Here is a 20707-nt window from a genome sequence, read left to right on the forward strand (position 1 = left end):
CGCTTTGTTAGTTACTGTAGCTTAACATTGTTTAGTTTAGAGATACAGCATAGAAACAAGTTCTTTGGCCCACTGAGTCTGTGCCGACCAATGATCACCCACAAACGATTCCTATCCTACACCCTTGGGACAATTTACAGAAGCCAATTAATCTGCTAATCTGCACGTCTTTGGAGCGTGGGAGGAAACCAGTGCATCCAGAGAAAACCCATGCAGACACAAGGAGAATGCATAAACTCCGTACAGACAGCACCTATAGTCAGGATCAAACTCGGGTCTTGGGCGCTGTAAGACAGTAGCTCTAATGCTGCGCCACTGTAACACCCTATCAACAGTAGGGTTTGTTTCAGATTTAAATGCAGATCTGTAAAAACGGGACTATTTGGGAACAGGAGAACCAGCTGACCTTAATCATGCAGCATTCTTTGCAACGTCACTTGACATTTTAATATCTCCAGCTACAGACAGGGATTCTACACAGACATTAATAACAAAATCAATTGCTTACCGGCAGGGGTTGTTTATGTCAACGGGATTTGTTTTCATAAAAGGAGATACGGGCTTGTCTACGAACGCTCCAAAGCCAAGTTTAAAGTTGCTGGTTAATTTGGCCATCTCTCTGGACAGAGAGGAGCCCAGCAATTTAATTCTGGCCAAGTCATCGATCATAGAGGCAGAAAGGTCCATGAGGTAGTAAAGATCAACGGGATAATCTTCAGCCTGGCGCACATCCACTGCAAACGTCACTGGATTACCTGACAAAAAAAATTATATTTTCACATAATAAACATAATGGTTGATATATTAAACTTTGATATCCAAAAGGATGGTATATCTGTGGAATTCATTGCCACAGACGGCTGTGGAGGCCAAGACATTGGGTGTTTTTAAATCGACGGGTGATAGGTTTTTGATTAGTATGGGTGTCTAACCCCTGTCCCACTTAGGAAACCTGAACGGAAACCTCTGGAGACTTTGCGCCTCACCCAAGGTTTCCGTGCGGTTCCCGGAGGTTTTTGTCAGTCTCCCTGCCTGCTTTCACTACCTGCAACCTCCGGCAACCACCTGCAACCTCCGGGAACCGCACGGAAACCTTGGGTGGGGCACAAAGTCTCCAGAGGTTTCCATTCAGGTTTCCTAAGTAGGACAGGGGCATAAGGTTACAGAGAGAAGGCAGAGAATGGGGTTTTGAGGGAAAACAGATTAACCATGATCGAATGGCGGAGCAGCCTCGATGGGCTGAATGGCCTCATTCTGTTCCTATGTCTTATGGAAAGACCAGGTGTTGGACGTTTGATTGGTCAATATACTAATAGCTTTATTACCCGTCTGACAATTCTATTTTCATCTATTAAAACCGGAAGTAAATATTATGGTTGATGTATTTAATGTTCATATCCGAAAGACCAACTGTGGCAAGTCTGAATTGGTCAATATACCGACAACTCTATTACCTGGCCGACAATTATATTTTCATATATTAAAACCAGAACTATTTGATTTATGTTTTACTATCCTAGTGAAATAGGCCCATAATAGTTCTCCCTCTTCCCACAAGTCCAGTGGTTATGGGACAATTTACATCCAATTATTTGTTATACAAGTCCACCACTGACTTTCCATCACCCTTGTTTCCAGAGCCTTGCTGGATTATCCATTTAGCCGGACCAACAATAAACACGGCCTCCAAGAGGAGTTCAATGGTACCGGAACATTCCGCCTAGGTTGCTGAGGAGCCGAGATACCAGCCCGTAAAGTCGGCCCTGGAAGTTGGCTATGGGAACGGATCTGCTGGCTCTGGCCGGGCCAGAGTTCCAGAGCCCCGGCCTGTATTAACGAGATAGTCCCGGCTTGGGTAGAGTGGTGGTGTGATCTATCTGTTTAATAGGATGCTCTGACACATTTTGTGGTATTTTAAAGCCCTATAACCCAACATTGAGGCTTCTGTGTCATAAGTCAAGTCAAGTCCAGAGGTTTCCGTTCAGGTTTCGTTCCGTTAAGGTGCAAGGTACAATGGGGCAGGGGAGTGTGCTTTCAATATTGCCATTTAAAGTTCTGCCCACTGTTCATTCTCGACGCTCCCCTTCACACAGTTTACCTGGACGCAGATTCAGAACAAGTTTCTGTGGAGACATTTGGACCCTTCCCTCGTCCCCCGTCTCCCTGCTCCAGCTTAAAGTCTCGTTCCTTATCACACGAACGTGGCTGATGGAGAACTCGATAAATTCCAGGGAACATCCTCGATGAAAGAGGTCGCTGGCAACGTCGCACCTTCCTCCAGAATTTAAATCCACACTGAAGTCCTAAAATAAATAGTCGTCATTTCATGGCTGCATTGTAAGATGGTGCCCAACCCAGACGACTTTCTGTGTCTTGGTCCCAGAAGTGGATCTGCAATCACTCATTGCATTCGCTCCCCTCTTTTAAACCTCTACACAAACAGCAGCATTTATTCCCTTTATCCTGTATATGTACACTGTGGACAGCTCGATTGTAATCATGTATGGTCTTTTCGCTGACTGTATAGCACGCAACAAAAAAATATTTTCACTGTACCACAGTACACATGACAATAAACTAAACTAAACTAGATACCATTCCCCAAACCACCATAGGCCATGACAATGTCACCTGGAGAAAGATATATTTCAAAATCCAAATCATCGCATTTACTTTTCAAATACTATTAGTATTTTTAAACATGGCTATGCATTAACTTATTTAGGAACACAATATTGTTTTCTACTGCTCTTAGGATTTTTTAATCATCATTGTATATTGTCTTGATTAGGAACACAATACTAATAATATTTTCTAATATGGTCTCTAATATTTAGTTTAAAGATGCAGCATAGAAATTGGCCCTTCGGGCCACCAAGTCCACGCCGACCAATGATCACCCCTTCACCCTATTTCTATGTTGTCCCACAGTCATATCCTGTACCTGCATGCTTACTTTCAGTCACTGAAAGTAAGCACACAGGTACAGCAGGCAGTGAAGAAAGCGAATGGCATGTTGGCCTTCATAACAAGAGGAGTTGATTATAGGAGCAAAGAAGTCCATCTGCAGTTGTACAGGGCCCTAGTGAGACCACACCTGGAGTATAGTGTGCAGTTTCGGTCTCCAGATTTGAGGAAGGATATTCTTGCTATTGAGGGACTGCAGCGTAGTTTCACAAGGTTAATTCCCGGGATGGCGGGACTGTCACGTTGATAGAATGGAGCGGCTGGGCTTGTATACTCTGGAATTTAGAAGGATAAGAGGATATCTTATTGAAACATATAAGATCATTAAGGGTTTGGACACGCTAGAGCCAGGAAACATGTTCCTGATGTTGGGGGAGTCCAGAACCAGGGGCCATAGTTTAAGAATAAGGAGTAAGCCATTTAGAACAGAGATGAGGAAAAACGTTTTCACACAGTGGGTTGTGAGTCTGTGGAATTCTCTGCCTCAGAGGGCGATGGAGGCCGGTTCTCTGGATACTTTCAAGAGAGAGTCAGATAAAGCTCTTAAAGATAGCAGAGTCAAGGGATATGGGGAGAAGGCAGGAACAGGGTACTGATTGTGGATGACCAGCCATGATCACATTGAATGGCGGTGCTGGCTCGAAGGGCCGAATGGCCTACTCCTGCACCTATTGTCTACACACTAGCGGCAACTTACAGAAGCCAATTAACCTACGAACCCGTACGTCTTTGGATGTGGGAGGAAACCGGAGCACCCGGAGGAAACCCACGCGGTCACATGGAGAACGTGCAAACTCCACATATTGACGGCACTCGTAGTCAGGATTGACCCCATGTCTCTGGCACTCTGATTCAGCAGCTCTACCAGCTGTACCACTGTGCCACCTCAAGGCAATGTTTGGAATCTTTCTAATGATTAGAAAGATATTACTTCTAAATACTCTTAATATTTTAAAACATGGCTGGACTTTATTCTGATTAGGAACACAATATTGCTTCACAAAAACGTTTAGTATTATAAAACATTGCTCCACATTCTCCTGATGAGGAATACAATATTATTCCAATGCGTTTCATTTTTAATTATTAGCCATTTTTCCTCAAATTAGTTTTACCACTAATTCTATCTGTACACATAAACTTGAATATTATTCGCTGTAAATGCTTTGAATGAAACACCAATTGTAATCAATATTGTTGAGATGTCTAGTGTGCATTTCATTCCCAATTTGTAAAATCAGAACTGTTTTATAAATATTTAAAAAAATAAACTAGACCTAAAATTACATTTCGAGTCAGTGTATTTTAATGTACTGAAACACAAGTATAGCTTTATTTTAGTGTGGATTAGTTGTTCTTGCCCTGGTGTTTGTATGAAACACTCTACAAGGTGGTACAGGGGTAGAGTTGCTGCATTACTGCACCAGAGACCTGGGTTTGATGCTGACCTCAGGAGCAATCTGTAAGGAGTTTGGACCTTCTCCCTGTGACCATGTGGGTTCTCCTCGGGTGCTCAGGTTTCCTCCCACATCCCCAAGGCCTGCAGGTAGACAAAGGTGGACTTTCCAGCATCTGCAGTTCCTTCTTAACCAAAGGCTTGCAGGTTTGTAGGTTAATTAGCTTCTGTAAATAATCCTTAGTGTGTAGGTTGGAACTAGTGAATGGGATGATCGTTGGTCAATGCGGACTCGGTGGGCTGAAGGGCCTGTTTCTATGTTGTATCTCTAAACGAAACTAAACTTGGCTGTGGGACTCATGTTATGAGCAAGTGCTTTGTCATATCCCGTGTATCTACATCACGTGTAATATGGATTAGAGTCATAGAATCATACAACGTGGACACAGCCCAACCTTCCCACGCTGACCAACATGTTCCATCTATACGTCCCACTTGCTTGCGTTTGACCCATATCCCTCTAAACTTGTCCTATCCATGTATCTGAATGCTTTTTAAACGTTGTGCTAGTCCCCGACTCAACTACCTCCTCTGGCAACGCGTTCCATACACCCAGCATAATTTGCGTGAAAAAATAACCCCTCAGATTGCCATAAAATCTTTCTCCCCCTCACCTTAACCCGGTGCCCTCTGGTTCTCGATTCCAACTACTCTGCAGATTATTCATTTACTTTTATTGCAGAATATTTGGCAGCAATTACTGTATCACAGCACTCAAGTTTCGAGAAGAAGGTGAATGTTGTGTTAGATTAAATATTAATCTTGTGATTGCCTCACCACCAGCATGAAAGGGGAGCGCGCAATGTATTGCCCCAAAACCTTTTGTTACAGCAACCAGAAAATCCTTTGAAGGCTGTGGCAATGTTTTTATAAAAACATTTGTCCTACCTTTTGAAAACACCAAGCACACTGTGGGCCAAGCCTCAGACATTCTTCACAAGTGATTGCATTCCCAGAAGAACAGGGACCTGTGTAGAAAATAATGCTGGCATTACTGACCCCAGTCTGCATTATTCAAGAATCAAGAGAGTCACGAGTGTTTTATTGCCATATGTACCGCAAAGTAACATCATTACAATGGAATTCAGGTTTGTAAACACAGTACTCAATATAATAAGCAAACATAAAAACAGTTAAATAAATTAAAAACAAGAACAATATTGTGCAAAAACGAAACAAACCTGAAAGTTCCTTGTGCCATCAAGTCAGTTTGGTTTGTAGTATTCAATAGCCTGACGGGTTGTTGCAAGAGCACTTCATAGCAGCTGTAAAGTGGGAGATGATTCTTTTTTAAGTAGTTGGTGTGCAGAAAAAGATGACTTTTTAAAGGCGTTTGTGTACAAAGGGAGATAATTTTTTTGAAAGGAGTTGGTGAACAGAGGGAGATTTTTTTTAGTTTAGTTTAGTTTTGTTTATTGTCATGTGTTCAGAGGTACAGTGAAAAACTTTTTTTGTTGCGTGCTATCCAGTCAGTGAAAAGTCGAAACATGTTTACAATCAAGCCGTCCACAGCGTGCAGTTACAGGAAAAAGGGAATAATGATTAGTGCAACAAGTCCAATTAAAGATAGTTTGAAGGTCTCCAATGAGGTAGATAGTAGCTCACGACTGCTCTCTAATTGGTAAAAGGATGGTTCCTTTGCCTGATAACAGCTGGGAAGAAACTGTCTCTGAATCTGAAGGTGTGCATTTTCACACTTCTGTACCTCTTGCCTGATGGGGGAGAGGGGGAGAGAGAGGAGAAGAGGGAGTGACTGGGGTGAGTTGGAGGGATATGAGAGTTAGTTTCCAGAAGAAGATGATTTTAAAAGTGGTCGGTGCACAGAGAGAGATTTTTTTTTAAAGTAGTTTGTTTACAGAGGAAGATTTTTGTAGTTTTTATCTTCTTCTGTACACCAACTACTTTTACTAATTATTCTCCCTCTACAGCAATTACCATCAAATGCATATGTGGAAATCAGGAACATTAATTATAACCAAGAGACAAGGAACTGCGGATGCTGGTTTACATAAATGATAGAACAGAACAAGCCCTTCAGCCACAATGTTGGTGTTGAACATGCTGCCAAGACCACCGCTTATTTACCTGTGCATAATTCATATCCATGTGCCTATCCAAAAGTGTCTTAAAAACCACTAAGGTATCTGCCTTCACCACCAACCCTGGCAGTGCGTTCCAGGCACTCACCACCCTCTGTGTAAAAAAAACTTGCCCGTCCATCTTCTTTAAACTTAAGGGCCTGTCCCACTTACGATTCCTTGGCATGCAAATTACGCTACCTCATGGTCGCGTTGAGCCGAGACGGTCCCGCAAAGGTCGGGCACGATTACATGCGTACGCACAGCCATCTGGAGCACGTGACGTCATTTGAAGATGGACACAAAGCTGGAGTAACTCAGCGGGACCGGCAGCATCTCTGGAGGGAAGCAATGGTGACGTTTCATGTCGAGACTCTTCTTCAGTCTGAAAAGGGTCTTGACCCGAAATGTCACTCATTCCTTCTCTCCACAGATGCTGCCAGTCCCGCTGAGTTACTCCAGCATTTTGTGTCTATCTTCAGTTTTCTTGGCCCCGCTCTGGGAGTAGAAGTGGGGGCGGATCCGGACCACAACGGCCGTGGGTCCCAGGCCGAGCTCGGCGGTTGTTCCCCTACTTCTGCTGAAGGTGAGACGTTGCGTCACGCCAGGGTCTTGGGCCTGTCCCACTTTGGCTGCCAGTTCCGCGACAGGCCGTTGGCGCGCGAAGATTTCGTTCACTACAAAAATGTCAGAGCCCCGCGCGATGTCGCACACAACTACATACCCCTCCGCGCTCCTCAATGGGACCGGCCCCGCACGGCCATACGATGCCCGTGCGCCTCAACGTGACCACGAGGTCGCGTAATTTGCGTGCCAAGGACACGTAAGTGGGACAGGCCCTTTAGCCCCACGCTTAAAAGCTACGCACACTAGTATTTGACATTTCCACCCTAAGGAAAACAAAAAGGTTCTGACTTTTGTTTTACAGAAAAAAAGTCACAAATACTTTAGTAACTCCGTGGGTCAGGCAGTATCCCTGGAGAACGTGGGTAGGCGACGTTTTGTGTTGGGACATTTCTTCAGACTTGATTAATTATAACAATACATTCACAAATAAAACACTGACATTAAACCAGCTACAGTGCACAGGTGGGGATACACTATCTGCATGGGATTGAATGGCGCGATTTGCTTCGTTATCAACACCCAAAGGGTTTGATTTCACCTGCAGCAGTGCAGTGAGTTTGAGGGCACGTTTGCAGAAATACCTGAGATTGTCAAACTAAACGTGTTTGGCCTTCGCTCTCAATCTGCGTAAACATGAGACCAAGGAACAAGTGAAGGATTTCAATGGCCTTGAACTCACCTGCCGCGCGACTCGGCGAATTGGGCAGAAGCAGGAGAATTGTCAACAGCCTCGCCGTCATGTCTTTGAGTGTGAATCGAAAATAAAATAATAAAGAGGCACAGAAAACAAACAAGAAAACAGAAAGAATTCCAAGCAAGAGCAAGGAGTAGGAAAGGTGTTCCCAGAGTGTGTGTGTGTGCGAGTGAGGAGGCGTATAGTTACCTGTGTGAAGGTTGGGGGGGGGGAGGGACTGAGGGACTGACACCACAGTCACCGCCAGCGTGCAACAGCCTCTCCTCTCTCCACACCACTTCCTGACTCCTTTTATGGTAAGGACAGGTGTGGAGAGAGGACAAAGATCTGGACGTGGGGAAAGAAGGGAAGAGAAGGGTTGTCGGCGCCCACATCCTGCAATAGACAGGGGAACTCACTTGGTATCAATAACATGGGAAGCGGGACCCTGGCACCTTAAACCGTGCTGAGGCTCAGGAGCAGCTCTTAACCTACAGCTGTTAAACACTACAAATAGGCTCGGAAATATATAGACGTGGGGCAGTGGTTTTGTCTTTTTGCACTATTATTGTTTGTTTGTTTGATTGTTTTATGTGTATGGGTGGAAAAAAAAGTGCATGTGTATGAAAGAAAAACAGAAATAATCAGTATATATAAAAATATATATATCTACTATATATAAAAAATATATGTGTGTGTGTATGTAGCAATGTTACAACATTTTAAGATTTTAAAAAACAAGTCTGCAATTTATCCCATCAGATAAAGCATAAAAAGAAGTTTAATTTGACACTTAATTCACTTTCATATCTTCAGTATTAAAAAAGTTATGGCCATTTTCATACTTGGAAATTAGCATCTTGTTCCCTATTGCTTTTCCATTGACTTAACACAAAAGCTGTGATCAATGACAGTCAAAAGCCCATAACTTTCTTAAAAATTAAGAGAACCGAAAGAAATTTTCTGTTATTATAGAATGAAGCATTCTGAAACAAATATGAAACAATCTTACTTGGATGACCTGAAATTAAAGCATATAATTAGTTAGTTACCCAATTGTAGCTAATTACAAAATTCAATTACTAGATCTAAACATCTATCCATTTCTTAAGAAAAGATTAACATTTTAAAATAGCCTAAGTGTCCAAATAACATTCACACAAGAATTCACAATATAACATGATTTTTAAATCTCATTGTCATGAATTTATAGGCCAAATGGAAGGAATTTAGTGTTCAATTCCCATAAATTAATGGCCATTTAAATCATCTTGCGAGTGGGTTTTTGAGGAACGCACTCGTTTGGAACGTTGCGGTTTGCGGTGAATTTAAACCCCATATCGGCAGGAAAAATACTGCCGGTTCATATGGTTCCTAAATCACCGTTTCGCAACGTAAAATGTGGATTAAAGGCATCCTAAAAAGCACGCTTATATGTAAAATAAACGGCTTTCCTTTACCTGTCCCGTACGTGAAATCCGTCCCCGTTGTCGGCGTTAGCGGCTTTAGAAGCTGATTTTTAAATTACTCCAATGCTGAAATTGTCGGGCGATTTAAAAAAAAAAATTCACAGAACGGCCGTCGGAACAATTAGCAATGTTACAAAATTTTGAGATTTAAAAAATCAAGTCTGCAATTTATCCCATCAGATAAAGCATAAAAAGAAGTTTAATTTGACACCTAATTCACTTTCATATCTTCAGTATTAAAAAAGCTATGGCCATTTCCATACTCGGAAATTAGCATCTTGTTCCCTATTGATTTTCCATTGACTTAACACAAAAGCTGTGATCAAGGACAGTGAAATGGCCATAACTTTATTAAAAATTAAGGGAACTGAAAGAAAATTTCAGTTATTATAGATTGAAGCATTCTGAAACAAATATTAAACAATCTTACTTGGATGACCTGAAATTAAAGCATATAATTAGTCAGTTACCCAATTGTAGCTAATGCCAAAATTCAATTACTAGATCTAAACATCTATCCATTTCTTAAGGAAAGATTAACATTTTTAAATAGCCTAAGTGTCCAAAGAACATTCACACAAGAATTCACAATAAAACATGATTTTTAAATCTCATTGACATTAATTTATAGGCCAAATGGAAGGGATTTAGTGTTCAATTGTTGTAAATTAATGGCCATTTAAATCAGCTTGCAAGTGGAACGCGTGGTTTGGAACGCTGCCATTGCAGTGAATTAGAAGCCCATATGGCATGAAAAACAGTGCGGGGTTGAATGGGCCCCCAAGTCAGCTACTCGCAACATACAATTTTGTATAAAGGGATCTTAAGAAGCCCTTTTTAATGTAAAAATAAACAACCTACCTTGCGTTGTCCCCTACATGAGATCCGTCCCGTTGTCGGGGTTCGCGGCTTTAGAGGATGATTTTTAATCTATTCTAACAATTAAATAACCCAATTTAGTTTAAAAATACCTGCAGCGAACGAATTTCGCAGCGATTTTTTGTCAGCAACTAAGTAAGCTGAACAACATCGATTTCAACAGCCTAGAGAAAATCGCGTTTTAAACCCGCCCCCTCTCAAAGGCGCCAAAGTCGCGCACACGGGCAGCGGCAGAACTGCAGCGCCGCTGAAGGTAAGTTTTGCAACATACCTAGAACAATTCTTCAGCAAAAGCTTGCACTCCGAGAAAATATATCCAGGACAGGTAGGAGAAAAAACGCATTTTAACCCCGCCCCCCCCCCTCAAAGGCGCCAAAGTCACGCACACGCTGCTGAAGGTAAGTTTTGTAACATGCCTAGTGTATCTATATCAGCCATGATAGTGAATGGCGGTGCTGACTCGAAGGGCCGAATGGCCTACTCCTGCATCTATTGTATATGCATGTGTATATATGTGTGTGTATGTGTATACACATGTAGGTATATATGTATATGTATACACCTGCGTGCATGAGGCCCATATCGCTCTAAACGTTTCCTGTCCATGTACCTGTCCAAATATATTTTAAATGTTGAAAAGACACAAAATGCCTGTATGTAACTGTACATAACTCAGCATGACACAAAAAATAACTCAGCGTACCAAGAGAATGATAGCGGCAGACCGAAGAAGGGTTCCGATCCAAAACATCACCTGTTCCTTTTCTCCAGAGATGCTGCCTGATTATTTATATATATATATACACTCAAACACACACACCTATACATAAAAGTTCAGTATACCTATGTATACGGAAAACATTATATATATATATATATATATATATATATATGTGTGTGTGGGTGTATTTATATATGTGTGTGTGTGTGTGTGGGATATATATATATATACTCACACACACACACATATATATATACATATATACATTAATATATTTATATATTGTTTATTATATTGCTTACGAGTATGATGTTTACATATTCTGTTGCGCTGCTGCAAGTAAGAATTTCCTTGTTCTGTTTGGGACATATGACAATAAAACACTCTTGATTCTTGATCAGTTTGTTTCAACTTTGCAGCACCATTCCAACCAAGTGTGTCTGTCGCGTGCAAGGCATTATTACTGGGTGCAGCGAGCACTGAGGGCACATGACGTCTCTCTCTGACTGTTTACATGTAGAGTGTGAATGAATGTACAGAATGTAGACCGTCAGAGAGAGAGACGTCCTGTGCCTTCAGAACACTCTGGAATCGCCCCTCTGGGTGGCATTCCATGGAGGTTGAGACAGGCGGTGGCCACAAGTGGAGACTTGTCCATGCGGAGCACTGACACAGTTGAGGAAACACGAGACAAAGAACAGAGATTCCTTGGGGAATCCAGAACCAGAGGGCATAGGTTTTAGGGGAACGGGGAAAGAGTTAAGAGAAACTCGGGTCCGATCCTGACTGTGGGTGTTGTCTGTGCGGAGTTTGTACTTTCTCCCCGTGACTGGAATGAGTTTTCTCCGAGATCTTCGGTTTCCTCCCACACCCCAAAGACGTACAGGTATGTAGGTTATTTGGCTTGGTAAATGAAAAAAAAAATTGTCCCTAATGGATATAGGAGAGTGTTAATATGCGGGGATTGCTGATCGGCGCGGACCTGATGGGCCGAAGGGCCTGTTTCCTCGCTGTATCTCCAAACTAAAAAAATCTAAACATTTAAATGTCTGAAGAAGAGTTCCGACCCTGAAATGTTCTCCAGGGATGTGTAGAAAGGAACTGCAGATGCTGGTTTATACAGAAGATAGACACAAAATGTTGAAGTAACTCAGCGGGTCAGGCAGCATCTCTGGAGAAAAGGAACACGTGATGTTTTGGGCCGGAACCCTTCTTCGGACTGCCACTATCAATCTCCTGGTATGCTGAGTTACTCCAGAATATTGTGTCATTCTGTACATTCATTCACACTCTACATGTAAAATATTTGGACAGGTACATGGACAGGAAAGGTTTAGAGGGATATGGATCTAATCCACGCAGGTGGGACTAGTGTAGATGGGGTATCTTTGTCGGCATGGGTAAGTTGGGCCGGAGGACCTATTTCAGTGCTATATGACTCTATTTCACCAACGTCAAGTCAAGAGAGTTTATTGTCATGTGTCCCAGATAGGACAATTAAATTCTTGCTTGCTGCAGCACAACAGAATATTTTAGGCATAAATACTGATCAGATCAGTGTGACCATATACCAGAGAATATATATACACACACATAAATACACAGATAAAGTGCAATAGGCTGTTATAGTTCATAGTTTGTTTGAGGTTGTGTTTAATAGTCTGATGGCTGTGGGGAAGTAGCTGTTCCTGAACCTGGATGTTGCAGATTTCAGGCTTCTGTACCTTCTACCTGATGGCAGCGGAGAGATGAGTGTGTGGCCAGGATGGTGTGGGTCAGGGCCGGCCTTAAGCCGATTGGACCGATTGCTCCTAATTGGGCCCCATGAGTAAGGGGGCCCTGTGCCAGAGTAATGTACTCTCGGCTCGGGTAGATCTACCCCGGGTGGAGGGGGAAGAGAGGGGCAGAGAGAGAGTAGAGGGGTGGAAGGAGAAGAAAGGGGTAGACTGGGAGGGGGGTGTGAGGGAATGGAAAGGGGAGGGGGAGAGGGGGGTCGTTCCCGCTCCGGCAGCCTCCCGCCGCTCCAGTCGCCGTGCTTCACGCACACAGCCCCGGCTCCACCCTCTCTCTCCCCAGGGAGACCGGTGAACAAACCGGAGGGCCGGGCCGGGGTTGGAGCAACGTTTACAAACTCGGCCTCAGCTCACACCCGCCGCACGGATCCGCATCTCGCTCCCGCCGCCGCTCTTCCCTCCCTTCTTCTCCTTCCCCCCTCCTTCCTTTTTCTTCCCTTCTCTCTCCCTCCATCCTTCTTTCCCTTCCCTCCTTCCCTCCTTCTCTCTCTCCTTCCCCTCCTTCTCTCCTTCTCTCCTTCCTCTCCCTCCATTCCCCCCCTTCTCTCTCTCCCTCCTACCCTCTCCCTTCTCCCTCCCCCTTCCTCTCCTTCTCCTCCCTTCTCTCCCCTCCCCCCCAACACTAACGCACAGGCAACTAACACACACACACATCACGCACAGCCAACTAACACACACAACTAAGTTAGGATGGGGTAGAAGCCCAAAGGGTAGGATGGGGCTGAAGCCCAAAATTTAATGCCTGGACTGGTTTTTCACCAATAGTTATTGGTTTTCCAGGATCTATTTAATTAAATTACTTTTTTTTTTATTTCAGTCACTAAAACAAGTGGTATTGTAACTATGTACTTTTCAGAGGTGATCTACACATTTTGTTTGTTACTTGTAGGCTTACATGTATGCAATTTTATATTAAAATGTAGTTTGGTCCATTAAGTCGCAGGCACTTTTTAAGCGCACATTTTGATTACTTTCCATTCTACCATAGAGATATAAAGTCTATAATAGACTTTAATTATATTTCTATGAATCTACAGAACTTGGCTGGGAACCTGGGGCTCACCAAAAGTGTTCTCAATTGGGCCCCGCACCTCCTAAAGCTGGCCCTGGTGTGGGTCCTTGATGATGCTGGCAGCCTTTATGAGGCAGCGCCTGCAATAGATCCCCTCGATGGTAGCGAGGTCAGAGCCGATGATGGACTGGGCAGTGGTTACAGCTTTTTGCAGCCTGGACGCTCAGGTTGCCGTACCAAGCCATGATGCAACCAGTCAGCATGCTCTCTACTGTGCACCTGTAGAAGTTCGAGAGAGTCCTCCTTGACAAACCGACTCTCCGTAATCTTCTCAGGAAGTAGAGGCGCTGATGTGCTTTCTTTATGATTGCATCAGTGTTCTGGGACCAGGAGAGATCTTTGGAAATATGCACGCCCAGGAATTTGAAGCTATTGACCCTTTCCACCATCGACCTGTTGATATAAATAGGTCCCCATTCTACCCCTTCCAAAGTCCACAATCAGTTCCTTGGTTTTGCAGTGAGCCAGGTTATTGTGTTGGCACCAATGTGAAACTGCAGACAAGAAATTGCCCAAATTGCATTCTTTGCCTTACTCCAGCATATCAAATACTGTTCCTTCCTTTAATCTCCCATTAAATGATCTCACTCACCTGTCCACCAGCACTGTGACACTTCTCCTGACTCTGACATCTCCTATTTCTGTGCTCTCACAACATGCCAACATCCAAACTTTTCACAACTGTAGGATCATGTTGTAGGAGTCAGACTGCATATCCTTCATCAGTGTATCCATCACTTTTTGTTGGTCAGCTCTGTTTCTTGTTCCACTCACATCGTGTTCCCAACGTGTTGCGTGCATCTGGCCCATTTTCCATTTCTGTTTCAAACTCACAGTTTGTGAAGCTTTTGTGACTGATTTCCATAAGACCATTGATCCCTTTCAGTGGCTCCAAAGTAATAAAAACATTGTGACTTCTCCAAGGTTCACGATCCTAATCTCAGGTGTTATCTGTGTGGAGTATGCACGTTCCCCCTGTGGCCAAGTGGGTTTCCTCTGGGTGCTCCGGTATCCTCCCACATCCCACAGGCGCGTGGGTTTGTGGGTTAATTGGCCCTCTGTAAATTGCCCCTAGTGTGCAGGCAGTGGATGTGAAAGTGGGATAACATGGAACTAGTGTGGACAGGTGATTGATGGTTGGTGTGGACACAGTGGGCCAAAGGGCCTGTTTCTATACTGTATCCCAAAAATAAAAATAATTGTTATTTTAGTCTCTGTGAGTTTGCTGAAGATATTTAATTAAAATTTAAACTAACTTATCTTTTCTGGTAATATATATTTGAATTTAAATGTAAACTTGCCATTGTAGCTTCTACACACCAGCCAGGGTACTGTCCCATTCACCTCTACCCCATTGAGGACATTGGACTTTGTCTATGGAACTGGTGCGCTACAACACTGAGAACTATATTCTGCACTCTGTATCTTGCCCTTTGCTTGTCTATCTCTAATTGATGAACAGAAAATTTAAGTCTAATATTATGGTTTTGGGTTAGAGAGGAGCGAGTCATAAAGGACCTCGGGGGCAACTTTTTCAGTCAGTGTTTAGTCCGTATCTATAACACGCTCCCAGAGGAAGCTATTGAAGCGGATACAATTACGACTTTTAATAGATTGTTGGCCAGATATAAGGATAGGAAAAGATTAGAGAGCGATTGGCCAATTCCAGGCAAATGCCACCAGCCCAGTTTGCCAACTTGGTCGGATGGCTAAGGTGGGACGTAGGACCCGTTTCCATACTGTACAGCTCAAAATCTAAGAGCCAACCTCCGTGGTGTGTCTGGAGATCCATTCGGGTAAGATGGGACAAAGATGGCGGGTTTCCTTTGATAGGGCAAATGGGTTTTGGTGACTATTTAGTCTTTTCATGGTCACTGATGAATGTATTTCAGTCCAGAGTTACTTAATACTTTGATCTAGGATTCCCCAGTTGGTATAATGGGCTCCAAATTCAATCATGTCTATAGTCTGGGTTTTATCTTAAACACAACAACATTATCCGCATTGTAAAAAGGACAAAAGAGAGCAGCAGAAATGATTGAAAACACAATGAGTGAAACCAGGTTAGGAAGTTGTGAGACAAGCTTCTCTCTGTGGCTCCTTGACCAAATCCAGAGACCATTTCTACTGCCACTTATATAGTAGCAAACCGTTGAATACCTACCGACCGCCCAAAGGAAAGTTTAATTCTCAGTGGAAAGATATTCAGAGAGTCAGAGAGTATCACGTAAACAAGCCCTTCAGCACAACTTGCCCATGCAGACCAAGATGCCCCATCAACACTTGTCCCTCCTGCCCACATTTGGCCCATATCACCCGAAACGTTTCCTTTTCATAAAGACGTCCAAACATCTTTTCAATTATGTTTTAGTACCTGCTTCAACAACCTTCTCTGGCACCATGTTCCATACATCTTCCACCTTAGATTCTTACCTTCGAGAAACACAGAGAACCAGTGAAAGGTGCAGATTGTGGTTGCACCAGCTTTCTTGAAATAACAATCTGTAAACCTGTTTTATGTTCCTTCTCCATGCAGCAAGGTAACTTAAAAGTTGAAACAGGAAGTTATTTAGTATTTGGAAGTAAAGGCTAGAGATTAAAGTAAGCAGATTGCCACAGTACTGAAATGTTCCCCTTTCACTTCTTTTTACAGTTCTGTTCTCCTTCGTGGAGATTCAGATATAAAACCTACAAGTTACGAGCAGCTGATCTGTGCGTCCAGAGATAATAGCTAAAAATAACCAAGGCAGCGAATTGTAGCTTCAAAAGTGATTACGAATACACGATGTCAGAGACCAACATGCTCACGACCAGAGCAGTGGGTGGTTCACTTATTATCACTGGGCATATTTCTTTTAGTTTAGTTTTGCGATACAGCATGAAAACAGGCCCTTTGGCCCATGCCAACCATCGATCACCCATTCACACTAGTTCTATGTTATCCCACTTTCTAATCCACACTCGGGACAATTTACAAAGGGCCAATTAACCTACATACCTGCATTTCTTAGGGATGTGGAAGGAAACCGGAGCATACAGAGGAAACCCATATGGTCACAGGGTGAATATGCAAACTCCACACAGACAGCAGCTGAGGTCAGATTCGAACTCGAGTCTCTGGTGCTGTGAGGCAGCAGCTATACTCGCTATGCCACTGTACAAAATATGAAACAGGGTAGACAGGAGCAGTGATTAATTACATAGGCAAATAGATCAGAGACACAGGATTACATGTAAAATGTTTCTAACATGAAGATTTAGAGTTGTGGAATTCCTAAACCAGAGTTGATGACCACATTCTGCACTGAAAATATCCTAGACAAGCCTCGACCCGGCCAACTGCGTGCAATTATTGAGATAGTTCAAGATAAGAGTTGCCAGGTATTTGGGAGCAGCAAATGCAGTAAACAAAATCTAAATGCATGGAAGAGCCCAGAGGAGGTTTACGAGAATGATTCATGGGATGACTGGGTTAACATATTATGAGCCTTTAACAGTTCTGGATCTGTACTCGCTAGAGTTCAGAAAGATAAGGGGACCTCATTGAAAATTACCGAATAGTGAAAGGCCTGGATAGAGTGGATGTGGAAAGGATGTTTCTACTAGTGGGAGAGTCGAGGACCAGAGGGCTACGCCTCAGAATAAAAGGATGCACCTTTGATGAGTAGGGGTCAGGGGTTATGCGGAGAAGGCAGGAGAAGGGTTTGAGAAGGAAAGATAGATCAGCCAAGATGGAATGGCAGAGTAGGCTCAATGGGCCGAAAGACCTAATTCTGAATCTATGACATGAACATGAAGTAAAAAATACAAATTATCTTTATGAATTTTTAATTTGTTTGACTTTTATCAGTGTTATTTGCTTGGAAATCTGATCAGGTGCCTTTTATCAACATAAAAGTGAGAAGTTGTCCAAAAATATTATGTTGTTCAGCTTACTATGAACTAAAGTTGTTACTTCAACTAAAATTAACAATTTGATGTAAAAAGGTAATAAGAAATGGCTGCTGCAGTGAGTAATAAAACTCCTGCTGCTTTGAAGAATTTGTTCTTAAGTTTAATTCAATCTAATTAGTGCACAATTCTTACAAAACTGGAAAGGAATGTGCTGCCCGTAGCTACTGGTTCTACAGGTTACACCATGAGATATTTTAAACTTGGCTCCCATGTCCTGGAGGGATCAAAGAGGTCAAACTCAGATCATGAATGGAGTTTAATACTAGTGTGAGGGACCTAGTTCACGCGGGTCGGAGTCTGAGTCAGCGGAGCGGCTGACGGGGCCCGGGTCGGCATCACGGAGGCGTGAAGTGGGGCGTCGACAGCGGTGATGCCTCGACGGCGGTGAAGCGATGGCAATGGTGAAGCCCCGAGACGAAGGGGCCTCGGCGGTCGACAGTCAATGAGAGCGTGGGAGGATCGCCGTGAGGTGAAGAACAATGGGGGACCGTTGTGGGAGGTAGGGGGTGGGCAACAAATGGAGGAGCCGGCGTGCTTTGTAACTTTGTCAGTGCCGTAGGTGGCCACTATTTGTATACATTGTGTATGCAAGCAAAGAATCTCACTGTGCCCAGTCACAGCCACAGTCGGGTGTTTCACAGAGGAAGAGGACTTAACTTTCTGGTGCCTTTCCCCACAGTGGAAATTTTTGATTCTGCTGTGGGGGGACGTTCGTGTTGAACTCTATAATGTGTTGTGTCCATTTTATTCATTTTTTAAACCTTTTTCTATGGTTTGTATGGAAACTTATTATTTAATTTATGTAAAGCACTTTGGTGTCAATGCGAATTGACTTAAAACGTGCTATATAAATAAAACTTACTTACTTACTTACATGTGACAGTAAAGTAAAGTATTCCTATTCGTATAGAACATAGGACAGTACAGCACTGGTGCAGGCCCTTCAACTCACATCATCTGTGCTGAACCTGATGTCAAACTAAACTAATCCCATCTGCCTGCACATGATCCATATCCCTCCATTCCCTGCCTCTCCAAATGCTCTTTAAACATCGCTGTTGTATCTGCTTCCTCCACTTGTGTGGAATTAGCACAGTTTAATCAATCCCAGATTTCAGCTGCATTCAGCTCTGAGTCCATTATTTTTGATGGAGATACATTAATACAGAAATACAGCGTGGAAATAGACCCTTCGGTCCACTGAGTCCACACTGACCATCGATTACCAGTACACTAGTTCTATGTTATCCCACTTTTGCATCCTACACATTAGGAAAATTTTACAGAAGCCAATTAACCTACAACCCTGCATGTCTTTGAGTACTCCCTGAGTACTTTCTATCCCTTGAAGTCCACTTGCAGTACATCTCTTCTCAGTTTCTTCCTTTAAGAGAACGCACTTCACCTCAACTTCCATTTAAGATTGGGGAAGCGATGACTCCGCGCAATGGAAGGTCCACCCCCCAAGCCTCTACTTCCTTTGCTTCACTAACCTCAGACCACTGTTGAGTGAGCAGAGACACCACGATAACACGGCAACAAAAAGCATAAACTGGTACCTCGTTTATCTGGCTCTCAGCCATATTCTGTGCCATTCTAGAACCCAACAGACCGCAGCCTCTGATCGTGCCCCGAAGACCAGACGATGGAGTCGGCGACAACGACGGATGTGACCAGCGAGGAGCGAGGCCCATAGGAGAGGAGAGGGAACCAGGGTCTGGTCCACCGCATCCTCGAGGTCGGCTGCGGGAGGCAACCCGGGTAACAATGGTGGACAGATGAGGAGAGGGTCATCCATTCACCGGTTGCCCCACTTGTCCAAGGGAAGGCGATGGAGGCCCGCAGCAACCTGGTGCTTGCCTGGAACAGGCACCGCTCACAATACCTAGAGCACGGACTGGACTTTGAAAATGGCGCCAAAACATGCCGCCTCTTGCATGCGAGCAGAATAGAATATTTTGGTACAATTTTCTAATCGGGGATGTGCATAGGTGTGGGAAACTCTATTGGATTGTTTATACAAAAAGAATGTCACTGTGCATTTGCACTTCATACATGTGACAATAAAAGCATCATTGACCCGTTGAATTTGTGTACACTGTAAACTCATGCTCAAGGAGCAAAAAGTAATTAGGACACATTTTAGAAGTTTAAAGTCGGGAAAGCAAACATTTTCAATGAGAAATAATCCAATTCCATAGACCATCTAAAAATCTTCTAAAACCTTCCCATCCATGTCCAAATGTCTCTTAAATGTTGTTATTGTACTTGTCTCAACTACGTAGTCCAGTCTAAAGGCTACTTAGTCCAGTCTAAAGTAGGGGCTAGTGGAATCAAGGGATATGGGGAGAAGGCAGGCACGGGTTATTGATTGGGGACGATCAGCCATGATCACAATGAATGGCGGTGCTGGCTCAAATCGCCGAATGGCCTCCTCCTGCACCTATTTTCTATGTGTCTATGAAAAGAATGGTTCTGACCTGAAACGTCACCTATCCATGTTCGCCAGAGATGCTGCATGACCCGCTGGATTGAAGGGCCTGTTTCCATGCTGACTCTATATCTTATATTACTAAAGGTCTGATCTTGACCACTTCCTGTTGTTCTGTATATTGATTTTAGAAAAAATGCTGCCACTTACTGCTGTGATTTTTGGCCATCTTACTCAGAGTCCCCCTCCGCTGCGCAGGACAGGAGGATTTTTCCCATTGATGAAAAATAAAAGTTATTCGTGTTTTAAAAATGTTGAGATTCTCTCTCCCGAAGGCCACGCCCCTTCCGGAGGGACTATAAAACCCGGAAGTGTTGAGTGCCTCAGTCAGTCTCTGCAAGATGGGGGAGCGAGAGGATCACGTCTCTCAGTCTGAGCTGTGAATAACACTGAACACATGTCTCCTAAACTGTGAGTGGTTTTACTGACCTGTCAGCGCCCTTAATGTGGTTTGAAAATATGGTTTGGAAATGCTAAAGCTGTGTTGCCTTTGGTTTGGAAATGCTAAAGCTGTGTTGCCTTTGGTT

The 20707-nt window shown here is 43.4% G+C and overlaps 1 protein-coding gene across 4 annotated transcripts in view; it reads right to left on the reverse strand.

Moving 5' to 3' along the window:
• The window catches only part of itgb6 (integrin subunit beta 6), a 78085-nt gene extending 70087 nt beyond the window's left edge, over positions 1-7998 (reverse strand). For 3 of the 4 annotated variants that reach the window (XM_033024136.1, XM_033024138.1, XM_033024137.1), the window contains exons 1-4: positions 7808-7998; positions 5312-5391; positions 2099-2303; positions 509-755 (exon numbers count right to left, since the gene is read on the reverse strand). In XM_033024136.1, the coding sequence (XP_032880027.1) occupies positions 509-755; positions 2099-2303; positions 5312-5391; positions 7808-7868 (593 nt within the window). In that variant the 5' untranslated portion in view covers positions 7869-7998. Of the gene's footprint in view, positions 1-508; positions 756-2098; positions 2304-5311; positions 5392-5604; positions 5689-7807 lie in introns of all 4 variants that reach the window. The other variant, XM_033024139.1, reaches the window with a different exon arrangement.
• Between the last annotated feature and the right edge of the window lie 12709 nt (positions 7999-20707).

Source organism: Amblyraja radiata, chromosome 7 (assembly GCF_010909765.2).
Source record: "Amblyraja radiata isolate CabotCenter1 chromosome 7, sAmbRad1.1.pri, whole genome shotgun sequence".
In the NCBI taxonomy this organism is placed as follows: domain Eukaryota; kingdom Metazoa; phylum Chordata; class Chondrichthyes; order Rajiformes; family Rajidae; genus Amblyraja; species Amblyraja radiata.